Raw genomic sequence first — 17,985 nt, 5'->3', positions numbered from 1 at the left:
TCTAGGTCACAAGGCCTCCAAAGATTTGCTGTTATGTTGGGGATGAGATAGAAGGATCAAACAAAAGTTAGCTAAGCTGCTGATCTTTACCATTTTATTGTAACAGATATAGTTTCACCTAGAAGATCTTTGTTTACAGAGGTAACTAGTAAAGACTATTTTTGGTATATAGAGAACTTAATTTCAAAAGTTCATTCCAATGACATCTTTTTAGAATCTAGAATTTTTTTTCCATCATATCCTCTGTCTCTGGCCAGTATTGGCATTCCTATGTTTTGCAACTATAGAACCATGGATTTCTCCTTAAGAAACCCTAGCCTTGTTCCTGTGCCCAAGATCTGTGAGGTATCCACTTACAGATGAGGCTTTGTTTATTATTATTATACTTTAAGTTCTGGGGTACATGTATGAACACTGCAGGTTTGTTACATAGGTATACTCATGCCATGGTTGTTTGCTGCATCCATCCCCCATCATCTATATTAGGTATTTCTCCTAATGTTAGCCCTCCCCAATCCCCCCATTCCCTGCTATCCCTCCCCTGGCTCCCCGACTCCCCAACTAGCCCCTGCATTTGATGTTACCCTCCCTGTGTGTATGTGTCCTCATTGTTCAACACCCACTTATGAGTGAGAACATGTAGTGTTTGGTTTTCTGTTCTTGTGTCAGTTTGCTGAGAATGACAGTTTCCACCTTCATCCATGTCCCTAAGAGGACATGAACTCTAGTTGAGACTTTAAAAGTATGGACAGACTTTTGTGTGCATGAGTACTGGCACATGCCTAAACACACACACGCGCGCACACACACACACACACACACACACTATTGTTTTTCTACACACACACTATATATTTTGTTTATATCACAGTTACTCTTTCTCAGGGTGGATTTATTCAAGGTCTCTTTGTTTTATTGATATTTTATTTTCCAACTAATATTATTTAAAATGTCTCATGCTACATTCTTTTAGCAATGTGATGTATTTTAAGACTTAATGAAGAAGAGAATATAATCCAATTTCCCCAAGTCTACAAAGAGTAGTATAATTGTTTGACAAGAACATTTCAAAGTTCCAAACGTACTGTCAATTCCCTCAGTGCCTTAATGATTGTATTCAATTTATTGGTGTTAAAGCTATTTGAAAACTTCAGGGGAGCAAACCTCTCTAGAAATTTCTCTTTCTCAAGTTAAGATTGATAAAATATTACAACCTTAGTTAATTAGTAAATGCATAATATATGGGCTCCAGACAACATAAACATCCATATATTACTCCATTGGACACCCCCAATACCACCAGTAGCAGAAAACTTTAACTAGAACATGATAAATATAAAGATAAATTGTAACTATATTGGCTTACTGTATTTCTTCTGCTTAAATGTGTTTTTTGTTTCCCTACTTTCAGCTGGACACTTAAAATTAGAAGCAAAATTTTCCAATAGGTACTATTTATGATTTGACCTTTTCTAATTACTTTTGACTCCATAATGTAGTATCTTTAACCTATAATATCCTTTCACTGATAACTGTATTAATTTACTACATTTTCCTCCTTGATCAAATTTAAATTCTAGGCCAGTTCTATTAAACTCTAAAGACTTCATTTGAGTACATTAAGGTGTAATCTAAACAAGATTGTGGGTTTGAGCATGTAAGTGGAGGTAGAGAAAAAAAGAGCAAGAAAGGGAAAATTCTCCCATAATTACACACTGTACTCACAATCCTAGTCTACCAATTTGTAAATCCATATCAGAAGAGGACCATATCAGTGACTGTGGCAGGATCAGTCAAAATTTGTGGCCACTACTAGTAAATCTTAACGAAGAAAAACAAAACATTTCTTTCAACAAGATTGCCCCCGTTTAAACACAATTTAAATGTGGGAAAATCATATCTTACTGATCTTTCTGTTCTCCCTAATGACTAAGAATAGCTCCATTGTCTATAGCAGGTGCAAAATAAATTCTCTTAAATTTAAAAGTACCCATCAGAACCGACTTTTGTGCCATCGTAATTGCTTTATGTTAAATGCATTTGTCTTTGTAACTAACATCACCTCAAATGCATTTTTACCCATAATCAAAATTGATCCTTGTTTTAATCACTAAATGTTTAGGAGAAATCTCTGGAAGAAAAAGCTGGTAGGCAAAGATCTGTAGCTGCAATGTTGGCCATTGTGACCCCTGAGATTAATAGAAGTCTGTCTAGGGTGAGACATGCCAATGCTGGCCTCTAATTAATGCAAAGGTGCCAGGGAAACAAACAAACAAAAGCCCAACAATTTGCTCTTTTAATTTCCTTCATCATCAGTTGATTACAGGAAATAGTTTCAGAGGAACCATTTACTCTCCAGATTAAGCAAGGAGTAGAAGCAAAGAACTTTTCTTCTTTCCCTATTTTTATGAATTTGTTTAGGGTCTTTGTTTAGCTGAGTGCTTCGAACTACACAGTGCTTTCCTTGTTGATTAGTTTCCATCAGCAGCAGCAATTAGCATCAGTTTCCTAGACAACCATTCTGTACCCTACTGAGAAAAACCTTTTCTTGACAGGAGCATTCTGTCTAAAATTGTTTTGTTTTCCTTCTTCCACAAGTGTACGGTAAGCTTATTTGTCATTTTCTTTGAACACAACATTATTGTACCGAAAATTCTTAAAACATTTGCAGGCTTTTATATTCCATATGGTTGAATTTACAGCCACTGTCTCTTACGTCTCTCTTAACAACCTAAAAGAAATCAACAAAAATATGTTCTCAAGCATATGTCAAGGTGCTTGGGTTTTTTTGTTCACAGCCTAATTTGTGAACCTTTGCACATTCAAGGAATCATAGCTGGTTCTGCTGATAAACCACAGGGTACGAATTCAAAATCAAACTTACGGGTCTACCAGCAATGTTATATATCACTCAGAAACAAGTTGAAACTTCCAGGGTTATTGAAAAAGTTTCATCTTCATTGCTGTTATTATTAATCAACCACGCAATATTGATAGATAAATACAAGAAAATAACTTTAAAAATGTGCTAAAAGCAAGGCCAGAGGTTAAGAAATTTGTTGTGGTAAATAGTGTGACCAGAAGAAAATGGCAGTGATGCAGCATGAATCGGCATTATGGGAAAAAACAGAGAGTCATGATGACTATAAATGCTGAGTAATACGATATGACAGTAGAGCAAAATTTACCTTACATGCCTTTGAGTTCAAATAGTGTTAGGAGCCTGATGTATTGTCTGTCAGGCTCACAATAGTGGCCCAACATTTAGGCAAGGAGGTACTCATTGGGAAAAAATGACAGAATCGTCTCAACATCTGACAAAAACTTACAGGTCTTACCTACATTTTGTCAATCAAATGATGTTCATAGACTTCATAACAGGACATCAAGAGTGATTAAAACCGTGGTACCTAATTTAAATAAGCACTTGATTTATATAATTTTACTTAATTGTTACAACACACCAAAAGATGAATACAACTTTTATTCCCACTTTACAGATGGGGAATCTGAAGATGTTAGAGAGAGTGTCACTTAACCAAGGTCTTTTGGCTAATATGAGATGGAGACAGAATTTGATCCCAGGTTTTCTGACACTAGAACCTACTTTCATATAAAATACTTATACTGATGTAAATCATAACAATGTCTAAATGGGACAAGTGTATCTTTATCCATTATTTTGTCTGTTTTCCCATCTGGACAATGTGTAAATATGTGCATTAAATAGCATCGACAAGAAATGAAAGCGCCTACTGTAGCAACTTGTTTAATAAGCTCATATAACAGTATGATGTTTATTCATTAGTTAGGTGAAGCGTAAATAACTTAGCATGATGCCGTTTGGATTTTATCAAGTTGTTTTCTGTGGATGACAGCATTTCTCAATTAGTTTCTCATATATATTAATCTCCTCTATGTGTTTCCACCAATATATTTCCTTAATACCAAGAAAAGATATTATTTCTTTCCAGATTTTAATTTATCTAGGAAGGACTGCTTTAATACTCTTTTCTAAATACTAACCCCATCTTTGTTGCCCAGGAAAAGTTTTCAAGGCAGACTTCACATTTCATCTTCAGGTGTTTACCTGTGTGGTGATGGATCTGCTATCACCTATTGCTCTGTTCCCTGGATTAAATACTTAAATCCTTTATTCTAATCAGCCTTTAACCAATAACATTTTTAGAAATTATGAGATGAATTTTGTTTAGAGAGGTTCCTTTTCAATGTTTTCCCTCTAATTGACTTGCTGTCAGATCCAAGTTGCCATTCATTTTGCATAGCCATGACATGACTTTACAGGCATATAATAAGATTTTTTTATTACTTATAGAACTTATCTCATTATATTGACTCTACTGATAATAATAAATTAACTTTCAAATACTAATGTAAGGGTCTTACTGCAATGCAACAACTACTGTTAATTACATTGAAACCCTGACATTCATTTACAAAAGAGAGAATGGAATATTCTCAAGAGAAAGAATAAGAAAACATATCATATACACTTCTTAACTAAGAAAATTTCTAACATAAACTAAAAAATGTCCAGCGACAGAACATTTTAGAAGTTTAAAAGAAAGATAATTGAGACTTTTAAAATATCAGATTACAATAAGCAGTTTTATGTTTGTTTAATGTTTTAGCTATGAATATCAATGTTACCTTTCAATTAATATAATGAATAATAATTCCTTACTTTGTGTGTAATCTAGATTCATCTTTAATCTTCTAAACAACTAAGTCCTGTTTATAAATTTACACATACGTTTGGAAGAAAAAGCAAGAAAAAAGAATAGAAAGTAGAAAAGGGAATAGCAGGTAGAAAAAGTAAGCAATGAAAAATTAACATGTAGTCTAATCTCTTACTTCAAAGAGAATTTTTCATGTCACAGATTGTCTTCAGGATTAGACAGGATTATCATACCTTTTAGAGTACTGTCTAGAATAGATAGTCCTGAATTGGGACTTGCTGGACAGAATCTTGAGCAGATGGTATCCCAGGACCTGTGCATCCAGGAAACTGGGTGTGAAGCCAGAAAATAAATAACAAAGATAATATTTACTTCTCTCATAGCTTTGCCTTGGAAAAAAATACTTCCCTTGCCCATCAACCATAGCCATCAATATCAGTGATATTGGACTATATTATCAGATGGTTATAATAACAATAGCCTAGTTGGGCAGACCTTTAGTGCATATCACTGTTGCTCTTTCTTTAAGGTAGAAATGTTAAAGTAGAAGACTCAGAAAAATACATGACTAGGGGAAAATAAAGATGCCTTGGCTGAGGCGGGTGGATCACGAGGTCAAGAGATCGAGACCATCCTGGTCAACAAGGTGAAGCCCCGTCTCTACTAAAAATACAAAAAAAATTAGCTGGGCATGGTGACGTGCGCCTGTAGTCCCAGCTACTCAGGAGACTGAGGCAGGAGAATTGCTTGAACCCAGGAGGCAGAGGCTGCGGTGAGCCGAGATTGCGCCATTGCACTCCAGCCTGGGTAACAAGAGTGAAACTCCGTCTAAAAAAAAAAAAATGCCTCAGTGAAGGACTATCTGGAAGTTTTCATTTTATTTGTATTCCATGCCTGTTATATAATTATGTGCCAGGCCTGTTATGTAATTATGTAATTGAGTCGCCACAACAACCTCTGAGACAGGTACTAAAATTATTTCCATTTTATAAATAAGGCATCGAAGCAATATGAGATTGAGTACACTTCATAGTATGAAATAATTAGAAAGTAGCAATGCTGGAGTTTGTACCCACATTTTTCTGAATTAAAGTCTGTGAGATTCCCTCTGATGTTTGCTGTAAAAAACAGCAATCAGTAATCCCCTAAATATATAGAAAGACTGGATGGATGGATGGATGGATGATGGTTGAATAGATGGAGAGGGGGACTTAATAGACAAATGTAGAATCAATGAAGAAATTACATATATAATCACATACATCATAACCATTACATTTATATCTCTGTAGGTCTGATTTTGTGACTGTCTTTCCTTGTCTCCTGAGTTTGTTTGGAACATTTACCATTAATCTGCCCTGATCTTTACAAAAACCCTGAGTGAATTTGCTCCTGTCCCAGGAGCCATTCTGCAAGGATGAAGCTCACCCAGTAGATCTGCTGATGAGGCTTCCAATGGGAGAACATCATCTCCCTTCCTCAAGAATGCTGCCCTTTTTGCTGATGACAGCCATTAGTTAGAGGAAGATTTTAAATTAATTGGACCAACTGAAATTCCCAGAACAATCTTAAATTCACTGTGAAATTTGTATTATAAAATATGTTATGTCATATTTTTAAAAGTTTAACAATATTATGCTCTAAAAAATCTCAAAGATAATATGTTAGTTAATCCAACAGCCCATTTGACTGTGCTAAAATAGCATTTCTAGAAATCTCTTAAATTCCTTCAAAGAAAAAAATTTACCAATTCTCCCCAAATCAGGTTAAATTACTTTTTTACAACTTTTGGTTAAACATGTACAAAAATAAAATTAACTTATTCATGAGCTCTAATTCCATTATGGGACGTTTTTAAGGTTACTAAATGTAGTAACAAGCATGAATTATTTCTGAATTTTTATAAATATTATAAATAAAACCTTTCATTTTAATTTTTCATTCTGTCAAAAAAAAATCCTGTTAAGCATCCAATCTGGGTAAAGCTTAATAAGAGAAGCTTCAAGAGTTGTGCATTGAAACACTATTCACAATAGAAAAGACAGGAATCAACCTAAATGCCCATAAAGGATAGACCAGATAAAGAAAATGTGGTACATGTATACCATGGAATACTATGCAGCCATAAAAAACAGCAAGATCATGTCTTTTACCGGAGCATGGATGGAGCTGGAGGCCATTATTCTTAGCAAACTAACACAGGAACAGAAGGCCAAATACTGCATGTTCTCACTTCTAAGTGGTAGCTAAATGATGAGAACATACGGACACATCAACTTCAAGGGGAACAACACACACTGGAGCCCATTGTAAGGTGGAGAATGGGAGTAGGGAGAGGATCAGGAAAAATAACTAATAGGTACTAGGCTTAAAACCTGGGTGATAAAATAATCTGTACAACAAGACCCCATGACACAAGTTTGCCTGTGTAACAAAGCTGCACATGTACCCCTGAACTTAAAAGTTAGAATTGCAACAATGACAGAACAGAGTCCTTGACTTTGGAAACCTTACATCTTTACATAGTGTGGGAGATAAGCCATGTGAACCAGCACAATTCCGTGTGAGATGTACTAAATGCCATAGGAAGATGCTACAGCTTGCATACATGCAGGAATGATCCAGAAGACACAAAGGTCCTATATGTATCCCAATATCTGCCATGATTGTTCCACCTCTTTATTACACTCAGTTTTCCATAAATCACTGGGGTGCTAGAAGAAGCTACCTACCTCTACTGATTTTTAAATACTTTAATTGCATTTAAAAATTAATATATATAAGTGGCAATTTTCAAAACCTAAAATAATTCTTTTTGTAACATTATTAAACAATTTAGATGGACAAGCACTGTCTTTAAAGCTAATTTAATTTTCTGTAGCTCTTTTTGTGTACTCTTTCCCATTAAAAATATCACTTTAGGAGCACAGCCTTTCAGAAAATGTTCAGTGACATCCCACCCAGCAGTCGGGTAGGTAGACAGATGATAGATTATATAGATAGATGACAGATAAAGATAGATAGATAGATAGATAGATAGATAGATAGATAGATAGATAGATAGACAGATAGACAGATAGATAAATGTTGCTCAATTGTGGCTAATCACTTGTTGTATAGCCTCCAGCTATAATCAGGAGAACTGCAGTAATATATTTTAGATAGGCAGATAGCTGAGCAGGTCTGAGAGTGAGTATGTTTTCTTCATTCATGCCATTAAAAGAGTTGATATGTTTCTATTAGTCATTCACTCATGACCGTTAGAAAGTTTTGTGATTATGTGCTTGTTATTTCTTCCATTGTTCTGCTTAAGAGAAAGAATATTATAATAAGGATGCTAAAAACTAATTATTTGGCATCTCACAGACTGATCATTTTAATTATGAGCCCTCTTTTTTAAAAAAGAAAATGAAACTGTTGCACTTACAAGATGAGTTCATGTCATATGGGTTTAAAGATCTTTAAAACATCTGCTATCTAGAAAAATAGTAGTTCGTTAGAAAGAAACCATCTGACATGTCATTGCCATGTATTTCATTAAAACTTCATCTTTCCAGATTTTTTATAATTTATCTTATTTGCATTGATCCTGCATAATGCTATTTAACTACAAATATACATTGTGAGGTATATACAAATATACATCTTTTCCAGATTTTAAACATGGCATTTCTTTAAATCAAGCACACAAGCTTATATAAATTATATTTTTAAGAATAGTATAAGAAAATTGTAAAAAATTTAAGTTAAATGCAGAATGAATCATCTCTCCTTGAATTTGTTTTACTAGGTATAAAGAGATTAAATTGTTTCTATTTGTGTAAACAGCTTTTACAAAATAAAGTACCAATTACCTTCACATTGGATGTTAGGATTTCAACAGATGATTTTGGGGGCAGGGGATACAAACATTCTTCCTATAATAGAGATGTCATGGACTTCAGAGTTGAAAATAAATTTCTGTTATTTAAGTCAAAAAATATTAAAATACCATATAAGTATATTTTTCTCAGTTCTATGCTCATTTTGCTTTGCTTTGCTTATCTCCTAGAATGCCAACTTCTTTTCTTCTTTTTTGTATGTATATGTTTATGTTTTCTCTGCAATTAAAAAATTATGTTGTATTTTTTAGGGGGAAGAAAATGAAATTTTAATCCACTATATTGTTTGGTTGCTTTTCCTCTTTGCTTCCTGTTTAAGACTTATCATCATTATATTTTCTTTTGTTACTGTTTATTACAGAGGAGGTGTCTGCAAGGATAGTTCAAGTAGTCACTGCTGAGGCTGTAGCGGTCCTGAAAGGTGAACAAGAGAAAGAAGCTCAGCATAAAGACCAGACTGCAGCTCTGCCTTTAGGTAAATGAGACGACCCTCAGGTCAGGGACTGTGTCTGTTGCATCCTGATCACACGATAAAGTCTTCATGTTCAAAAGATAGGCCATATCTTGTACTTCATCCTTACATGTAACATTCATCAGACACCTTGACTGGATGTGTGTTAGGACTTATTTTCATTTTTTCCACTGGTTTGTTATAGTATTTGCACAGTCTTCAGTTAGGGTAGTGAACTTACAGGTAGACTTTTTCCTAAGTGACCCTTAATTTTTCACTTTCCAGACCGCTAGAAATAGTTATTAAAATAAAGCCAATGCATTATTTCATGACCTCCACCCAGAAGGATAATATACTAAAACTTTCATAAGAGATGATTACTTCCCTTTATAGGTTTTGGTGAATGATTATACTGTAGCCTTGCTTAGGTCTTCCTGAACTGACTACACAAAACCTATAGCCAGAGCTTTGTTATAATCATGCTTGACTTTCTATCTTGTATGAAGTACTGAGCTTCACTTGGTTCATCTAAGGGCACTGAGAGTGCTGTTCTCTCCCTTGGTAACAAGACAAATGCCTCCCAGGGCCAGGAAGTCATGTAACACATGCTTGCCATAGAAAATATTCTCAGCCAAAGCCTTGCCGTCCCCAGATAGATAGATAGATAGATAGATAGATAGATAGATAGATAGATGTGTATGTATATTCCTGAAGAGATACAAGAAGAAAGGAGACTCTCTTAAATTTAATATATATATTTATTTCACAGGTACATACACCTGAGTCATAGAAAGGTATGGTTTTAAAGGCCTAAAAATAGTACATATCCATTTCCCTCTCTTACAGTCTAATATATCTGTAATATTTGATTTTCTGATTAGTATTCCTTTAATTGCCTATTAAAAAGTAAGTAATAAAAATAATCTGCCCTCCCAGAATAATAATTTAGAATACACTCAGTATTTTTAGTGCTGTGGGTTTTGTTTTATTATTAAGGACTATTTTTTCTCTTAAAACATATAGGGAAAGAATTATCTAATCTAAAACATTAACCTTCAGACTGTTGTTCACTTTTTTCTTTAAAAGAAAAGAAAACTCAATTTTTTAACATTTGAAATCTTAAAATATGCCATGCAGAAGCCCATTGGGTAAGGAAATAAAAAGTTACCTGTCATCACAAAGCTGCCTCTACTAACTACTTTATGAAACTGAAATTCCTCTAATCTTTAAAATAGATTTAACCACTGACCTTAAATGAGAAATAGTTCCTTTTGAAATTTCTTACTGTCATATGAGGGGGTCACAAAGAATCTAAGTGTCTTGAAAAACACAACTTACGTTAACTGTAAATGAATTACATCCTTTAGAACCTTTTGCTCTTATCCTCTTCATGTGTAATGCTAAGACCAGAAGTTTACTCAGTGCATGGTTTTTGTCTGAGAGTTGGCTCAGGCTGTGAAAGCTTATTTTTCCTTTTCTGAGAATACATAAAGAAGATGGGTTTTGAAATTAGACCCAGTGGACAAAACGTTGTTTAAAAAATATGACCCTTAAAATAACTATGAGTGATCAAGATAACACATGTTTCCAGATTGAGCAGTTGAACAATAGAGGGTTCTAATATTTTTTTCTGTCAGTAGCTGAATCCAAACTAAAAATGCCTGCCTGTGTGTATTCTCATATGGTAAATTAGGGCCAAAATGAAATATTTTATTAATTGAACAGGTAGACACCTTAATGAGATTAATGATGGAATTTTAGCAGGTATCTCTAATCTGTTTTTCTAGATGATAAAATGATTTTTTTTTGAAAATATCAAATGTTTGTCTTATTTTTTAGGTTTTCAAAAACACATGAATCAGGTAATGGGCCTAAAAATAAATCAAAGGCAGCTTACTACTTTTCTGAATTTTATAGAGAGGGCTTTTTTACAAATGGCAGAGCTGCCTACACATCTACCAGCCTGAAAGGATTAATTATTGCATCTCATTTTTCCATTGTTTGATCTTTAGCAGCTGAAGAAACAGCTAATCTGCCTCCTTCTCCACCCCCATCACCTGCCTCAGAACAGACTGTCACAGTGGAGGAAGGTAAGGCCTACTGGACTTTTCAGGTTTGTCTTCTGATAAAGGGTGAACAATAAACTTCAGTCAATAAGCTCGGGACTTTGGTATTGGTTAGTATGTGACCAAGCTTTGGAGCTATCTGTTTCAAATAGTAAAGAAGAAACAAAGACTTTAAATAAATAATCACTTATTTATATAAAAGCAGAAGTAGAGGAATTTGGTAAATAAAAAAGAAATCTGCTTGACTAAGGAAAATAATTTGTATTTTGTTGCTATAAATAACTATAGAGAACCCATTCACTTAAGATAGAATACTTTAACAGGGAAGATACAATTCTACCTTGTAAGTGACTGAACCAAATTAAAATAAATATAAATGTAATCCCTATAATAGTAGGGGTCAGATTTATTGATGAAATCAACACTTCCTTATGAAAGTATCAGGAATTATCTCTGTTTTCCTCACTATTATATTGCCAAGGCCTTCCCCAGAGCCTGACCCACAGCAAATTTAATAAATATTAGTGAATAAATGAAGAAGTGAATGAATGAATCTGATATTGAGAGCAGTGGACTGGAAGCTGAGCTCATAACTTCTTTCCTGTTGAGACATGTTATTGTCCATGGATCTTTTTATGAACGTACTCAACATGGAATGTCATGTCAGTTCTCGTTGATAAAACAGAAAGATGCCTTTGAAGAATATTCATTCAGAATCTGAGATGAAAGGCACCACTTAAAAGGAAACCATTACTGGTTCTCCAACTTAGACCAGTTAACTTTTGTGTATTGTTTGAGAGTTACAGGAAAAGGCAGAAGAGAGCTAGAGTCCATTGTTGTTTCAATAATACTTAGTTTTCATGTATTAAAACCAGAATTTTAAAAATATTTATTTTATTTATGTTTAAGTCATTTATTTTTCCTTTTTACTGTGTTAAAGACTAAAGAGTATTTATTTTAAAAGACTTGTCTTTTTATCATTTGTAATTAGGTTCATTTAAAATATTTTTTGACTTCCTAAATACAAAAATTAGAATTACTGAATCATAAATTATCAACTCTATTATAATTTTATTTTTTCACAGATTTATAAACCTAAATTTATTTTAGCAAGATTTTTCTTTCTTAAATTGAACTTCCTTTTTTTCAATTGACTGCCTGAAGTAATATTAAACAAACTAAGTTTTTCAGAGGAATAAAAGAAAGTTTGGGGATAATCAGTGTATAACAGCCACTGATTATTAGTTAACGTGATCTAATCTTTTAGTTTATAGGTTTGAAAACTTTCTTTTGACCTTATGTTTATCCATTCGCTGGGCACCTATTTATTGAGCACTTACAATGTTCCAGATACTCTTCAAATTCTGAGCATATACCAGTGAACAAAACAGACATGATTCCTGCTTTTAAAGGGTATGTTATTGTCTGTTATCCCAGCACTTTGGGAGGCTGAGGCAGGCAAGCCCATCTCTACTAAAAATATAAAAATTAGCCTGGCATGTTAGTGCACACCTATAATACCAGCTACTCAGTAGGCTGAGGCAGGAGAATCGCTTGAACCAGGGAGGTAAAGGTTACAGTGAGCCAGGATGGCACCATTGCACTCCAGCCTGGGTGACAGAGTGAGATTCTGTCTCAAATAGATAGATAGATAGATAGATAGATAGATAGATAGATAGATAATAGGTGGATAGATAGATAGATAGACAGTACACTATCTAGTGGAAAACAGAAATCCAATAGATAAGCTTACAAATAATTTCAAAGTGGATTAGCATTGACAAGGAAAAGAATAAGGAGCTTTAAAATAGTACAAGAGAAACCTTATTTTATTGGGATGGCTAAGTAGCTGAGACCAGAAGCATGAGGAAGAAGTGTTGGCTAAACAAAAATGGAAAAAATAACAAGGGCACTCAGGTGAGCAAGAAGTTGAAGTGACCCAGAAACTGAAGGGCATCCATGGCTAATGGGTAGTGAGAAAGAGTAGAGCAGTGGAGAAGTGTGAGAGTAATCAGCGGTCAGCTGGGGTCAGTGTCCTAGATTTTACCCTGAATGCAGGGGGAAGCCTGACATGACCATTATACCTCCTTCAGGCCATGGAACATGTTTTTGAGCTCCTACTTAAAGCTTTTCAAGCATCAGAGAATCCTCTTAACCCAGAGAGGGATATGATGTTGACAGTGTAGGTTTACTCCAAAAGTCTGCTTGAGGTCAAGTCATTTAATCTTCTTACTCTATATGGGATTTGGAACAGAAAGGGAAGAAGCAGAGTCCTCCAATCCATCTGGGAATTCACCCAGCCTGCTTCCTGCAGGGTAATATGATGGATATAATGAAAACATAAGTAAATAAAATGTAGAATCACCTTCACATTTTGGTAACTTAGGTGTCAACTTTCCAGAGTTCCCTTACATTTTGGAATTACTTTCTTCAAGCTGTTTCAAGGAAAATACCAAGTAACCTCCTATTCGAAGTAATTCAAAGTTATTTTCAAGCCAAACTTGTATTTTTAACTTTTTAAAGTATGAAATTGTCTGAAGTTCTGATTATTTGCTTTTAAAAGTATAACGATTTTTTGAGTTTTAGGAAAAATATATGTATATATTTTACAAACTCTACCTCTATAAAGGCCAGAAAATATTCTCACCTTAAATATGTGAAAGATTTGAAGTCTAGACAAACTACTCCTTCTCTTTTATGTTAAGCCACACTTAAGTAATATACAAGTATTTTTTTAAGTTTAGTTTTGTCAGAAAATAAATTAGTGACAAGTCACAAGACAGGATTTAACTGTTCAATTTTTTAAACCAAGTAGTTTATAAATGCCCAACCCAAATTCCATCAATATATTGCTTATAGCAGGTCTGGCAGAAAGGGAGCAGGTGCATTTTTTTTTTTTTGCCTTATCTAGGAGATTATTTACCCTCCTTGACAGCCTCAAAGCAATTTTAATCTGAGGGTACAGTGACTCCTGCAGTCTGATCCTTTTATACAAATGAAAGAAAGTTCTTCTGTTAGATTAAGTATTCAGTGATTTTGAGGATACACTTTCTTTCTATTAATTATCAAGCTTTTTAAAGCTGTTCTTTCCCAAAGGAAAAGCATGAAAGCTTCCACTAAAAATAATTTAAGATGTTAATTATTATCATTTATGAATATTTATTATAATTAATGTAATATTAATAATTCCCAGGACATGTGCTTATTCTGGAAAACATTTGCAAGGGGTTTTGAAGAAAAAAATGAAACAAGCTACACACTTAGTAATGGAACAGTAAACCTAAGCTGTAGACCTAACCCACTTAGTAAAGGTACAGTAAACCTAAGCTGTACTGGTTTTGATTTTTTCAAATTAGCCTCCTTTTTCTTCTTGGCCTAATCATAATGGTTGTCATTTGGACTGAGCTATTAGAATTTGGAAGCCTGTGCAGGTATGGAATAATTTGAACACAGAGCCAGGATTCTTTCTGTCCTCTTAGATTTGCTCCTGATTTCTAGGGTGGTGTTTTCCTGTGTCATGGATGTGGTGACCTAATAATTGCTAATCTGAAAGTAGTTTTTTCTTTATGTCATTCTGGGGCAGCAATAACAGTCAGCAGACTGAGGAGTCCTCAGTCAAAAGCTGGCAGAATGGAAAGGGCTTGGAAATGGTGGAGAACAATGTAAGTTGGGCCAGCAGCCATCAACCATATGCTGTGATGCCACAACACGCAAAAAACACCAAATCACTAACATTCCACAAGATGCAGTCTCCAAAGGAGGCTGACATACCAAGGCTGGGTTTTACATGGCAAACCTTACATTAGCCCAGTGTAAATTTTCAAATACTTAAAAAAAAAAAGTTTGAATGAAAGCAAACTAGGGAAAATGTATTCCTCCATTGAAACCAGGTAAGCTTTATTTTTCAAGATTATACAAAAGTCCGAGGTTCATAAGGTTACCCGATTTTTAGTGTAACACATTATTAAATGAAACAATATTCTGTGGCAAAAGCAGAGTCCCTAGAAGCATGCCTACTTCTAGTAAAAGGATGCATGCATTCAATCCTGACCTCAAACAGCAAATTAACTGTTGTAAAATGAATTCAATTTTTCATATATCTCTCAATACCAACTTTGGTGTGTTAAATGAGGGGAAATAACAGAGGTACCTGACAGCTTGTCTGGGTACTCTGAAGACACAGAGGCTCACATGTGTGGAGCCAGACATTGTACTTGGCATTTTCACAGATATCTTCTCATTTAGTCCTCCCAGCAACCCACAGAGATAATATTCATTTCCACTTTTTTGCCCAAAATGCCATGGCTTTCTGGATAAGTGGCTTATCCAGAATGCAAATCCAAATCTAAATTCTGCAATCACAGTTTCACTACATCCCCAAAGCTGTTGCTTATCAAGATTCTTATTGTGAGACTATGGAAGTAAATTATCTTCAAATGAGTTGTTTGTTATAAGCTACTATAGTAATTTCCTTTAAGAAAAAAGCTTACAAATAAATATTCCATTTATTATTTATTTATTTAAAATTATTATGTCTTCCATCTGTTGGGAGTGATCCAGATGCACATGCCACACACAACACCATAAGGAATGAGAATCTTACGTCTTCTATCATTATCATTAGAATCAAGTGCCCTGTTTGGCTTAGCCAGCCTTGGTCCCCACAAAGCATAGCTTCCCTGGCATATTTCTAGAGCTTGTAACGTAGATGGACTTTAGGCTCATAGGTCTTAAACAGAGACTTGGAGTACAGACAGCTCACAGTACCAAGAAAAGGCCGGACTTTGCTAGACACTCTTTTTGAAGTTGCCTTGGTCCCAGGCCAGACAAATACTACAAAGAAGCTACTTTTTCCATTGGAGCTTTCAAACTTTGTTTTGTTCTTTTTGTTGTTTTCTGATTAGGGTAAAAGTTTTCAGAACAGAAAATACAATTTTTTTAATGCTATAGGTATGAAGCAAGGCTCTGGGCTGTTTTTAAATTTTGGCACTTTCACAAAGAACAGTGACAACAAGAAAGAGGGGGCCAAAATCTACAAAAGGTTAAAATATCCAATGAGTATTGCGTTTACTCTCAGCTTGAAATTCTTTAGTTTTATACTAAAGTCTGCTATACTTCCTAGAAAATGATGTTGAAAAGCAAAGAGGAACATATCCCGTTTCATTTATTGATTACGAATGTACCGTATTGAAAATACCAGGAGTTTTAGAAGTAATTTGCACATATGGGGAGTTTACAGCCCCAGAGATCCACTGAGAGAAATATGAATGGCTAGGACATGTGACAAGCCAGGGCTATGATTCAGTCAGTGTTGTAGGCTAGATCTTGGACAATTATCTGCTCAGCTGCGAAATCGTGCCGAGTTGAACTAAGAATACCAAACGTTATTTTAGTCTTCTGCTATCCCATGATATAAAAAGCACTGTGGCTGAGAAAGTTCTGAGCATCCATCCAGAAACATCTTCCATGGAACAATCAGTAAATAATGTGCTTGAAAGATTAAATGTATTCTCTCTATAAAATGTTATTTTAGTATCCTCATGATTTCAGACTTATTTCTAGTTGTCAGCACTTGGTTGCCACAAATACGTTACTGTCCTAAAAATACAGTCTATTTTCAAATTAATGATATAATTTTGTCTTCTTAAAATCTGATCTAAATAAAAACTGTACAGATAGATACTATAGATTTTGTTCTTATTATTGAGTCATGAAATTTTAAATTGATTTCTCAATATAAGTAAATAAATAGTGATTAGAAAATTCAGCAACCACTACATAGGCCTGAGATGTAATGTCTGCACCACATCAGAAGCCAAGTGTTCATTGAATTATACAAGAATCCAAATGCTAAGCAGACTGATCTGCATGTGTATTTAAGGAGATATATTTAAATAATGCAAATTTCCAAGGCAAGATACAGGAAAGAACAGAAATGAGAGTAGTTATTTTAGCATTTCAATAAGAAATATGCAATAAGAAGTTTGAAACATTAAAAGCATCCAAGAGCCAGTGGTACAAATGAAACTACATGGAATAAAGTCTTGATGAATCTGCAGCTGACTCTGCAGAAATTTTTAGCTAATTGTATCTCTGTTAAGCTTTCAGAAGGAAAACAAAACATAGGAAAACAAGTTTGTAATATTAGAGGCTTTCTTAAAACAATAAACTTTCACTGTCCTGCAAATGAGAACCTGGGTTTAAAATGATGCCCCTAGGTACTACATTAGCCTTAGCATCCAAAGAAAGAGCTATGTTGACTGATCATTTCTTATTAAGTCAGGAAAGAGGAATAACACATTGTAGATTTTTCTTAAAGGATTGAAATTAAAAATGACTTTCTGGTTAAAGTTATTAACTAGACTTAAATTCACCAAAACACTAACTACTTGTACTTCCTAGATACTTAAGGCTATGTTTTAAAGAGGACCCTTCTTCTTAATCTCACAGGCATTAAATCCTAACAACTTTCTTATTTTTTAACTTATAAATATATTGATATTAGCATGAGTAGAGTTAACCTTTATGAAAGAATTTCTTCCAAAGAATGCATTTGTTTTGTAATGCTTTGTTTCTATTCCAATGTTTCTTTGGTTATTCTGACTTGTTTGAGAGGAATGTATAGATGACTTTCGTTTTGCAGCAGGGCTGTCAATGCCTTTGGTTCACTTAGATCAATGGCAAACTTGTTTAATGGATAGGTGAAATTCAGCGGTTACCGAGGCATGAAACATTCACTGTCTCCCATCCTCCATCAGCTTGATCTTGCTAATTTCCCTCCATCCTGCTGTGCTGCTTCTGTGGCCCTTTGTGTCCTTGTGTAAGTGTTTGTCTCGTCCGTCTTGATCTTGTGTCTGTCTTGTGCAGTTCTCCCTGCAGTTTCTTCC

General features: G+C 34.5%; 1 protein-coding gene across 40 annotated transcripts in view; it reads left to right on the top strand.

Annotated features, from left to right (window-relative positions):
• Positions 1–17,985, top strand: part of MAP2 (microtubule associated protein 2) — a 302,193-nt gene that overhangs the window by 237,889 nt on the left and 46,319 nt on the right. For 22 of the 40 annotated variants that reach the window (XM_032278412.1, XM_032278383.1, XM_032278381.1 and 19 more), the window contains 2 exons: positions 8,943–9,056; positions 11,045–11,122. In XM_032278412.1, coding sequence (XP_032134303.1) covers positions 8,943–9,056; positions 11,045–11,122 — 192 coding nt within the window. Of the gene's footprint in view, positions 1–1,411; positions 1,445–8,942; positions 9,057–11,044; positions 11,123–17,985 lie in introns of all 40 variants that reach the window. The other 18 variants (XM_032278374.1, XM_032278390.1, XM_032278375.1 and 15 more) reach the window with 3 other exon arrangements.

This window comes from Sapajus apella, unplaced genomic scaffold (assembly GCF_009761245.1).
Source record: "Sapajus apella isolate SASKATOON/1434 unplaced genomic scaffold, GSC_monkey_1.0 scaffold10, whole genome shotgun sequence".
Classification (NCBI taxonomy): Eukaryota; Metazoa; Chordata; class Mammalia; order Primates; family Cebidae; genus Sapajus; species Sapajus apella.
The sequence above is the reverse complement of the archived record's forward strand: the minus strand, read 5'-3'. Positions and strand labels throughout refer to the sequence as shown.